This window comes from Helobdella robusta (genome assembly GCF_000326865.2).
Source record: "Helobdella robusta unplaced genomic scaffold HELROscaffold_3, whole genome shotgun sequence".
NCBI lineage: Eukaryota > Metazoa > Annelida > Clitellata > Rhynchobdellida > Glossiphoniidae > Helobdella > Helobdella robusta.
In genome coordinates this window covers 1,088,730-1,100,331 of record NW_008704501.1, presented here as the reverse complement: position 1 = coordinate 1,100,331, position 11,602 = coordinate 1,088,730, and the positions used below count along the sequence as shown (strand labels likewise).

General features: G+C 32.7%; 3 protein-coding genes across 3 annotated transcripts; 2 read left to right on the top strand and 1 right to left on the bottom strand.

Moving 5' to 3' along the window:
* Window positions 1-262: 262 nt before the first annotated feature.
* Window positions 263-724, top strand: HELRODRAFT_161066 (hypothetical protein; the record flags this gene model as incomplete). Its single annotated transcript, XM_009021038.1, has 1 exon — window positions 263-724. One exon carries the CDS (start codon window positions 263-265, stop codon window positions 722-724), a length of 462 nt encoding a protein of 153 aa, XP_009019286.1.
* A 2,282-nt stretch (window positions 725-3,006) lies between these two features.
* On the top strand, window positions 3,007-5,840 carry HELRODRAFT_65840 (hypothetical protein; the record flags this gene model as incomplete). Its single annotated transcript, XM_009021037.1, has 5 exons — window positions 3,007-3,174; window positions 3,334-3,520; window positions 4,866-4,989; window positions 5,172-5,320; window positions 5,665-5,840. Coding segments are annotated over 5 exons (804 nt in total), but the record flags the coding sequence as incomplete, so codon positions are not given.
* A 2,944-nt stretch (window positions 5,841-8,784) lies between these two features.
* Window positions 8,785-10,363, bottom strand: HELRODRAFT_188508 (hypothetical protein; the record flags this gene model as incomplete). Its single annotated transcript, XM_009021036.1, has 3 exons — window positions 8,785-9,081; window positions 9,103-10,111; window positions 10,295-10,363. 2 exons carry the CDS (start codon window positions 10,361-10,363, stop codon window positions 9,608-9,610), a joined length of 573 nt encoding a protein of 190 aa, XP_009019284.1. The 3' UTR covers window positions 8,785-9,081; window positions 9,103-9,607.
* Between the last annotated feature and the right edge of the window lie 1,239 nt (window positions 10,364-11,602).

Here is an 11,602-nt window from a genome sequence, read left to right as displayed (position 1 = left end):
CATTATCTGCTACGATTTAATTTTCTTTTAAATCTTTTATCTGACGATCGTGAAGCGTTACCTATGTCATATATGGGCGTTAACTAACATACGTGTGTAACATAAAAGATGCATTCTTTATAAAGCTGACTTACGAAATAATTTGCATCTTTTATACGTTGAAGCGGAACAGTTGATTATAAAGTTAGGTATCAACATTAAATATTTGTTAGAATAAAAATGTTCAACAATTTAAAAGTAGTTATTGAGAACAACATAAAGAATGCAAATTGACGTGGATTACCAAAATAATCGCCAACCAAACGACAAGAACGAAATGCAGGCCAACCAATTTGCAGAACATCCGTTCAAACCATGGATTCTGGAAGGAGAGGATTGGGTAGGGAGGGCAGCTCAAGAAGCATACCTAGCTGGTGGAGTCTACACGTTCATCATTCTGTGTTTAATATCAATGTTCGTATGCATGGTGTATGGGTGCCAGAAAATGATACGTGCACGCAGAGCAGAAATTAAACACTCGAAGAAGTCTCAAGAAGTTAACGGCGGAGACTTTCCAACCGACATGTCTGCAGCCAAACGATATTCTGGTGATAGAGATGAAAAAGGAAATGAATCTCCGGTTCTCCAAAAAGGAATGAAATACATGCCACAGATTGATGTCTCCTCCGAAAGTCTTGGTCATGAAATAACTTCCTCACAAACATTTTTTTTCGGACAAAAATAAATTTTCAAGTTTTGTTTAACTATAATTAAAATGTTGCTTAAAAAACCGCATTATATAAGATTTTATGATTTAAAAATTTTATTAAAGTTAGACGTGAATAATGGACTATCCAGTTTTTCAGTCGTTCAATGGTCGTTTATGTGAAGTGAAATTACTTTTTATTAATAAACTTATTGAGCACATCCCTAAAACACCTGAATTAATTTATATTATATTACTTCTTGTTAAATCAAGCAATGTCTAATATTTATTTAGCAGTTTTGTATTTTGGTGCCTGAACTTGTACTTTTAAAAGACGTCGATCGTATAACTGCATGCCACATTATTTTTCCCCGTTTTCATTTGATATTTGAAAATCGACGCCCTTTTTGAATATATGAGTAAAATGATTATGTGAGTGTACGTACAATGTCACAAAATGATATGATCCGTTCTGATTCTTCTCATGATTGGAGTTTATTTTTCCAATAATGTTAGCTACAACACTGACCATAATTAAATGAATGTTGTTTCGTTTTTGATAAATAAATGAATTTCTGTAGTTTAGAAATATATAAAATTCAGTTAGCAATCAATAAAAATAAGTGAGTAGCTTTCTTAACTCTGTGTTTGTGTTGTTAATAAACTTGTGTCTTAAAAAGTGAAGTAGCTATGTCTGGAGTGTTACAGCGATTGTTCCGCATGGGAAGTGGTGGCAGCTCCCGAAAATCAACAAATGAACAATCGGCTAATAACACCCTAGATAACTCAGTAGCCAGGTTAACCATTTCAGGTCCTACAAATGTTAAACATCAGTGTCATGTTGGGTTTGATAAACAGACAGGCACCTTAACAGGCCTGCCAACTGAATGGCAAAAGTGGCTGGAGGGTTCAATGATAAGGTAGGTGATCTTCTTTGTCATTTTTTTCATTTCATACTTATATTTTATACTAATTTTTTCATGAACAATACAAGCGGATACGATTAAAAATTAATTATGAACAATGAGGACTTGTTCAAGTTGAGTTTCAAATGATTAATAAAAACACATTTGGTGAAAAAAACTCATCATTATAAAATGGCAGTCAGAGGCCAATTATGTTAAGTCTGTCTATAAGATTCAAAAATTAATTTTTTATAGTTGTTCTGCATTTTAGAAAAGCCTGTACATCAGAGTGTGACCATACCAAAATATGTAAACAAAATAAAGTGCAAATAAATAAATGACTGCATTAATTGAAAGCTAAAGCTCAGCCAACATCATCATTTAGAGGCTATTAATAAAACTTAACAATGGCCTTTTTAATTATTTAACTACAAAGTGTAAATACAAAATCATGAAATTTACTGGTATGCTATTTTGCACAAGGGAAAACAATTATGATTAAAATAGAGCCAGAAGCTGTCTATTAAGTAAGAAAGCCACTCTTTTAACTGGAAGTATCAAATTATAATAAAAATATAATTAGAAGGAAGGAAATAATGTATTTTATAAAAAAAAATAAATGTTAATTTGAGGCTATTTTTTAATTGACACCAGTGCCTCAGAACGAACTGCCCACCCAACAGAAGTTGTCAATGCACTAACTGCTTACAACAAAAACCTCCTGAAGCAAGACAAGCAAAAATATATGGGAGTTGGATCAGTTGAAGATTTAGCTGGCTATGGTGAACTTGGAAGAACATACTCCTCTGAGGAATTAAACGGTCAAAAAATCAACCAATCTTGTTCATCGGAAGATTTTAATACATCTTTCACAAGCAGATCACGATCATCTGAAGATCTCACTAGTGGGTCTGCAACTGAAATGGATGCCGCCATGTCCAGCTCAACATCACAAACTGCAGTCAAAACACAATCCATGAAGATTAAAAAAAAATTAACTGTCAAAGTCTGAATTTTTTGAATAAAAGTTTAAAAATACTTTCAAGTTATTATTTTCAATTTATTTACATTTCAGCCTGCAAAACCAGAAGATCCAGATTATTTAGATGGGGTTCGAAGAACTGAGAACCAAAAATCAGTCAAGAAAAAAATTTTTGGAAATAAATTGAAAAGGACAGAAGAAGAGTTGATGGAACTATTAAGTGAGCTCTAAAATAAATGTACCTCTTGAGTTATATTAATGAATACGTTGTATATCAATTGTTCAGAAAGTTTCACATCTGAAGGTAAGCCAGATGGCATCTACAATATTATTCAGAAGCTGGGTGCAGGGTAAGCTGTTTAGCAATTAATTTGAATTTGTCTTTTTTTTAATAAAATGTTCAATTAAAAAACTTCCTAAAATATACCTTTAGGGCTTCAGGTGTGGTATATGAGGCGAAGCATTTAGTTAGAGGTGATGTTGTTGCCATTAAAAAGATGGATCTTGCTAAGCAGCAAAGGAAGGAACTGCTCATCAGTGAAATCGAAGTGATGAGGGAGTTTAAACATCCAAACATCGTCAACTACATTGAATGTTACCTGGTTAGTTAGTAAGTTATTAGTTAGCAAAGGCAACTATTTTTTAATTAGTTGATGCAACTTTTGACAGGTCTTTTTAATTTAATATTAATACACAATGAACATCTTTAAAAAAATTTGCTTGAGATAATCTATGTAAGGAATATTTGTATGCAAATTTAGGAAACCGAAAAATTATGGGTTGTCATGGAGTATTTAGAAGGAGGATGTTTGACGGATGTATGTACAGAAACGTTAGTGAACGAATCTCAAATATCTGGCATCACAAAAAAGTGCCTTGAAGCTCTAAGTTTCCTGCATTCTAGAAAAGTCATTCATAGAGATATGAAAAGTGACAATGTTCTGTTAGGTTTGTAGCCATGTTTGTAAAATATATAATAAGTAAATTAAAGTATTTTTCTTATAAATATTTTATCACCTCTGCATAACTTAAGTTGTTGCTAGAAGTTCTTACTTTCATCTACGTAGAATAAAAAACTTTTACCTTTTCTTGACGATCCTTCTCTTCTACTTTTTGTTACATCGTTAGTCTTATCTAGGATTGATTAATGTAACTCGCTCTACTATGGTTTCTCTGATTCTACACTCTAACCTTTAAGTAAAGCTTTTAACTCTTCTGCTCGTCTGGTTGCTTGTGCCCCTTTCTTTTTTCATATATTTCCATACCTTGTTCTCTTACACTGGCTACCTATAAAATATAGAATAATTTTTAAAATGTGCACATTTATGTATAAGTATCAATCTAAATAATTTCATAAGTACTTATCATATATATTAAGTGAACCTAAACGCTCCCGGTTTACGATCGCCTTCTTGTTCTCACTTATTCTTAACTCGTGTTAAACACTCTTTTGCTAAACCTGCATTTGCTTTTTCTGACCCTTTTCTCTGGAATTCTCTACCTACTTCTCTGACTACTTCTCCATCACTTACGAAGTTCAGAGCGGATCTCAAGACCCATCTGTTTGCAAAATTCATTGAGGAGCGCTGTTGAACATCGCAAATAGCGCTTTATAAGCTAATTGACCGACTGATTGATTGATTAAGTGGGTTTGTTTTCATATAGTTTATTTTATAATCTTGAACTATTCTTGAAACATTTGATAGAGTTAGCGAGTCAAATGATCTCTAGAATGTATTTAAAATATGTACTTTAGAATTTTTCTAAAAAATATTATTTTCAAAAAAACAATGGAACTTACGCCAATATCAACTTTACTACAAAGATAATTTTTTTAAATTTCCGATCATTCTTTACCCAACTTTGAGATCCGTTGCAAATAGTTGTACGGCGTGCATCATCAAAGATAGTTTGTTCTGGAAACATAGTGGTTTTATTTTATGTTGTAAAATAATAATAATAATGATAAATATTTGGGCGGCGCGATGTTGTAACGGTAAAAAGCTCGAAATTACTTTTGCTGTGTTGATTGGATTCGATTGACAAGAAGTGCCCACCCACCACATGTGATGGGTGCGTTCTGTTGCATTACGTTTTCTTTTTACATAAGCACTGTGTGTTTGTTGTTTATGCTTTTGATAAATATTGGAGAAAGAATTGTAAGGCATAAATATTTAAAAATCAAGTTTGATTTGAAGAAGTAGTAAAATTCAAATTCTTAGGACAGGAGTAAAGGAACAGTGGAATAAATTTTGCTAGTTTCATAAATAAAAAAAATATCTTTATAAATTAGGAATGGAGGGGCAAGTAAAAGTTACAGATTTTGGTTATTGTGCTCAGATACGAGTGGCAGACAACTCCAAGAGAAGCACCATGGTTGGCACACCATACTGGATGGCTCCAGAAGTTATTGCCAGGTATGCTATTTTACAAAACATTTCAACATTATTGGAATTTTTAAAATGTTAACATTGGCTAAGATCAAAAATTCAAATATTTTTGATCCAATTCGTTGTTGGTGTTATTATAGAGATTGTTTTTACAAAACACGATTTGTTACCTCACCTCTGCTCATTTCCTGTAATTTGAAATATGTTAGAAAGAAATATAGTTACAAAGTGGATATATGGAGCATGGGAATCATAATCATCGAGATGATCGACGGGGAGCCACCGTATTTGAATGAGACACCAGTTAGGGCCTTGTACCTTATCGCCGTTAATGGCAAACCGAAAATCCAAAATGCCGGTTAAGCTTATTTTTTTTTTTATGATGCAGTCCTTGCAAACATAGACCTGCTTGCATATCATTTCTTAATTAACTTAGTTGCAGTTAAACTTTTATACCGCAAAAGTTGTATCATCCTACTATACGATGTATATAGGATGCATTTATATGTACGCGCAAGGCTTATGAAAGTTTTTTGAATTTTTGACATCTAGTATTTGAACAAAATAACAACGATGTAAGACATGCCGCTTTTACCGCCGACACTAAATCACCCCTTTCCTCTTAACTGAAAAATACTGTTAAATTACTTCGTTTTTCAAATTTATTTCCAATTAATTCTGAAGCAACTTTTTTTCCTACAGGAAAATTTTCAACAGCTTTACTGGATTTTGCAGACAAGTGCTTAACAGTTGATGTCTCGAAACGAGCGACCGCAGACGAACTACTGCAACACGAATTTATGAAACAAGAAAGTGACCTCACAACTCTAAAGAGAAACATTTTGGCCGCCAGAAGTGTAAAAAACAAAAATAACTAACTATCAAATTTACAAGTTGTAGTAAGAATTTGTATATTATAATGTTACAGCGCAACTGTAAAACGTGAGCCTACTAGAGGGCACGTGTATTACAAATTTAACACTGTCCCAATCAACATTTTCATTGCATGTTACTCAAGAGAAAAAAATCGTGAGCGCAGGCCAGGCCAAAATCTTTGATCTATTTTCATAGTGACCATTCTCAGCTGTCTATAATTCCAACATCAGCATATGACACACAAAGACAACAACGTATTACATTGTTAATATAAAAATTTAATTTTATTTACATTCTGTGTTTTTTCGATTTTCAATGGTCATAATTCCTGAATATATGCAATAGCGCACAGATCATTTGATCTGCTGTTTGTTTAATTTTAGATTATTTCTATCATTGATGACTTTCCTAAGAAAGCACCTCTGGGCACAAATACCTATCACCACCAAACACACCAGTTTTATTTTGAAAATTGTCAGCAAGATTGCCAGCTTGAATTCAACATCGGTAAGAGAGCGAAATTAATGCGAACTTTCAGTTAAAATATTGACGCAAGTGTTCATTAGCATACTGTATAATTTGTAGCTCGTATAAATTTAATTTCAATCATTTTTTCACAATATTTTTTTATTGTAACTCGTTTTAAAATTATGAATCTTACAAAAAAATGTTTAGTTGCTTAAAAAACATTTATTCGTTATAAAAAGTGCAACTTGCATATAAAAATCATTCGGTACATTTCGAACTTCGAACAACCACAAATGCCCTAGGCATGAAACATCAAAAATAAACTTGATGACATATAAAAACCAGTTTTATATGTATGGATGAACAATATTTTCTTATTAGGTTTAGTTGAATCAACAATATATATATTAAAATATACAACAACAACGGATAATAATTAACGCATGCTACACATTAGTATAAGGAGAGAGCATCTATATCAAACATTCCAACCAATAGTCCTCCACAAAATAACAATTCACAATTTAGGTTAATGTAAAAAGAAAAGAAAAAAATATCAAGGTAGGTAACGATGCGATGACGCGCTGTATGTGTCGAAACATAATGGATAATAAATAAATTTCGTTATTAATCGTTAACAACGGCAGTGGCTGGTGTTGGTTGTATCATTCGTAATATATCAAGAATCTCATCAATCATATATCATTGACATCGTGTATTACGAGCATCGTGTATTAATCATAACCCATGAATATGTTTATCATTAATTATGAACACCATGAGACATCAATTTTAACTTGAAGCACGACAGAGAGACGATAGAAAGAACAGTATCCAGTTGAACGGTAGAATACAAAAATACTACCAATTGCTGGATGTTGTTTACGCATGAAGCATGCAGCAGGAAAGCAGATTATTTCCCAAGGACCATATCGAAAAAATTGGCTGGCTTTCGAGGGCCGCACATATATAAATAAATTTATATAATTATTTATAATGATCAATGCGTTTTCGGCATTATTCAACTTGTAGTTATAGAACTCAACTACAAGTTGAATAATGCCGAAAACGCAGTGGTCTTTATAAATAATTGTATTTATGATAGTCTAAACCCAAAATATATTTATATGTATATATTATATATATATATACACACACATATATATATATTTATATATTCGTTGAATTATAGCAGTTATGAAAACAGCGGTTATCTACTAATATATTTCAATGAAACTGCATATTTTCTCATCCATTTCAGAAACGATTTATATATATAACTGCAATTGTTGACAATTTTTATAAATTTTTTGAGATATGGAACCAGACCAGACAAGTTACGGTCCATCTCATTAAAGTATCCAAATTGCAACCATACAGCACTGACCTATTTTCAGACTCAAGCAAAAAATATTATTTCACAAAAGCGTGTAGGGTGTAGACTCAAATATTGCAAGAAGTTTGAGGGCAGTTTTTTAATGAGCTCAGAAAAAGTAATAAAATGACAAAAGTACAATACTCTTTGCTCAAACTTTTCTGAAATTTTGGTTTCCAATTAGGTATTTAAACTAAAATGTAAAAAAAAGTACAAAAATTTTTTAGATGTAACACAGAAATACGTAAAACACGAGCAGCATAAAATGGCCTAGCGGTTTACCAACCTCTGAAATAACATAATAAAAACATTTAAGAAGTAATAAATAAAATGTATTAAATAAAAAATGTATTTCCCACATAAAATATGTCACTATTTAATGCTGTTATCTACACAATAACTTTCTATTAACTCAAATTTTAAGTATTCGCAGTAATGCCCAAACATATTTATGAGGAAATATCAAACTTCAAATGGATAAATTAAACAATTGAAAGATGAAACTAAATGAATGCATTTCACACATTGTAAACACGTAAGGCATATGTCGGAAGCCAAAATGTTATGTACATACATTTCCCGGAAAAGTCAGTAACACATTCAACATACAAAATTGCGCAATCACACAGCTCTAAACATCTGCAAATAACAAACGCAGATACAAACAAGCACACAAACACACACACACATACACACACACACCAACGAACGCGCAAAAGTAAACGATTGTGAGTAAATATTTGCTTAAGTATTTAACCGCTTATATAGAAAAGTATATATAAAATAATGACGCCGAAAAGTAGAAAGAACGCAAAATATAAAAAGTGCATGAAAAGATAGTTTAAAATTGAAAACAATAAACTATAACTTGACATTAAATAAATGGAGCAGCGATGAACTAATATTTATTTAATCTCAAGAACTATCGTTATTGCGTTGATGAGCATCTAGGTACACTCGCGCATACAACATATCGTCCGTCCACATTTTCAATGAGTGACGAACGATGAAATGTAATGAAACATGGAAATTGAAAGGGTAAAATAATATAAGAAAATTAGAAATTGAACATTAAAATAAACTAACAATAGAACAAATAAATTCACCAATGAACATTTTTTTTTAAAGATGATTGTAATTTCAAATTTAAGCAACAACAATGGTAATACTTGTTCTAAAAAGAAAACAATAGAGATAGGTTTTCATCTCAATAATAAAATGTACTTAACAAAAACAAACAACAATTCGTGCATCAATTGAGAACAATATAAAAAGATATGAAGCTGAATAGAAGTTTGATAAACTTTGGGAACGTGCATAGAAACAGATAAACATTTATGCAAATTGGTGCAAACTTATAAACGCATATATATATATATATATATATATATATATATATATATGAAATTGCAACACGTGCTTGGATAGATAAAATAAAGACGTTAAACGTATATGTATACAACCTTAACGAATTAAATCACAATCAAATATACATCACATCTAATTATTACAGAAAAAAGGAGGAGCATATAAAATGCTACGAAATGAAAGATGACAGGGATGACATGATTTGATTGACGTTATAGATTGATCTTCTTTGATTCATAATGTTAAATATTACAAATGAATAACACAAATGAATAATTTGGCAAAAGAGCCACTTTATAAGATTCATTGAAATCACAATTTATAATCAGTAAGCGGGTGAGCCAAACAAGTCATGGAGGAGGGGAGGAAGAAGGAACATGCGTAACAGTCATGTTAAGGCCGGTGAGAACAACATGATTCCGCTGCCGCCCAAGTATGCGCTATAAAATATCTTCATTAATATAAGTTTATAAAAAATACATTTCTTTTATTATCGGAATTACCCCCTTAAGTTATAGTTATTTTTCTTTAAAACACAGCAAAAATTAGATGTTGGTTCTACAGCTTGACCACTTCATGAAACCCATCATCCTCATCATCATCCTCACCATCTTCTTCTTCTTCATCATCATCATCATCGTCGTTGTTATTACTACGAATTGTTTTAGCGATGTTTCCGATCTGAACAATATTTTCATGATTTGGAGTACTCATTTCACAATGCTGGCCAGCAAACGTACCAGAGTGGTGGTGTTCGGTGGCCGTTGATGCCGCCATTGATGTCTCCTTGAACGTGCCACTAGGTTTCGACTTAATGCTTCCAATGCTACAATTGTTAATAACAGAAGTATTAATATCAGAAGCATTAAAAATTGGAGACACTGATAGGGTAGGGGTCAGAGTTGAAGTAGCTGTAACAGCAGCGGCTACATTAGCCGAAGTGCCACTGTTTGGATTGTTTGCGCTATTGAAAGCTGTAGTATTATTGTTGGATTGCTTCTTCAAGTTCTTTAAACTGCTGAGTATTCTCTTCAGATGGCCCACCTTTACAACGCCCAGGTCCTGCAAGTGAGTGTTAATAACGTGATAGTTTGTTACATTAGCCTAAAAATGTATTGCCTAAAAAATAATGTTCGCTAATCAAGTATTTCGGTAAAAAAAAGTAAATTATTTGTAGCGAGAAGAATAACGATTGTATCGCTTGGACCATCTGATTGATGTTACTGTCTTGATTATTTTAAATACTTTTAGATTACCAAGACCTAACACCGTGCGCAAAGACTGATTAATTTGTTTTTTAAAATGTGGTAACATGTGTGGTGCTTGCATAATCGCACGTGTTTCTAATACATATTATACGTATATTTACATCTACTTAGTCTAAAAAATCGATTAAGAAGTATAAATTCAACTTGTCATAAATTTAAGTTAATTGAGTTTATTGAGTTGTTTATTGACATATTTCATTATTACAGTTGGTAAGGCTTGGATATGTTTGTGTATATTAATCTATTGCTGTTATTTTTGAAATGTATTTGCGTGTATGTATCTGCATATGTGTGTGCTTAAAAATGGTTTTACAAATTTTGTTTGAAAAAAAAAATAACTGCCTTAAAATTTATTGATTCATTCAATTCATTCAATGATCCTCTGTAATCCCTTATGGGACCGTTGAGGCCGATGGTATTCTTCTATCTCTCCAAAATCCTTTTCTTTCCCTCGCCATCTTCATTGAGCCCAATGTTCCAATCCCCGACCATTCCGTGATATCATCCATCCACTTCCTCACAGGTCTTCCAACTTTTTTCTTCCAGTCAATCTTTCTCATCAGTACTTTTTTGATCAGTCTGTCGTTTGTCATTCTGCAGATGTGCCCAAAGATACCCAGCTTTCTTTCCTTGACACTTTCATACACAGTTAAAATTTATTGATAGTTGAAGGGAAAATAATGTCGCATTTGTAACGTCAACTTTAAAGTTCAATAACTCGGCTCAATTTAAAGTTTATTAATCAAAAATAAAAACCATTGCTACCAGCACACTGCCAACGAGAAATAAGTCTGTTTATTCTTGTAGCCTAAATCTCTGGCGTCCTGGAGCTGACAAATTCTTAAAAGGCATATTTTATGGTGTCTCGGTCATTGAAGAGTTTTCCAGTTTTCCCATCAGGAAGATGTCCAAATGTTTGAAAAAGGTGGTAGTCTGTAGGGGAGAGGTCTGGGGAGTATGGTAGGTGGGGTAGAATCTTGTAAGCCAAGTATTTCAGTTTTTTCAGCGTTTGTTTTGCAACGTGCGGTTGGGCATTGTCATGGAGAAAAACTGGACCTTTTCTGTTGACCAATGCTGGACGCATATGCCGTAATTTCTGGTGCATCTCGTCGATTTGTTAACAGTAATTTTCGGCAGCAATCGTTTCACCTGGTTTTAGGAAGCTGTGACGGATTAATCCTTCTCTTGACCACCAAAGAGTCACCATGATCTTCTTCGGGTTCAGGTTTGACTTTAGAAAGTGTTCTGGATGTTCATCATGATCCAACCTCTGATCTCAACGTCG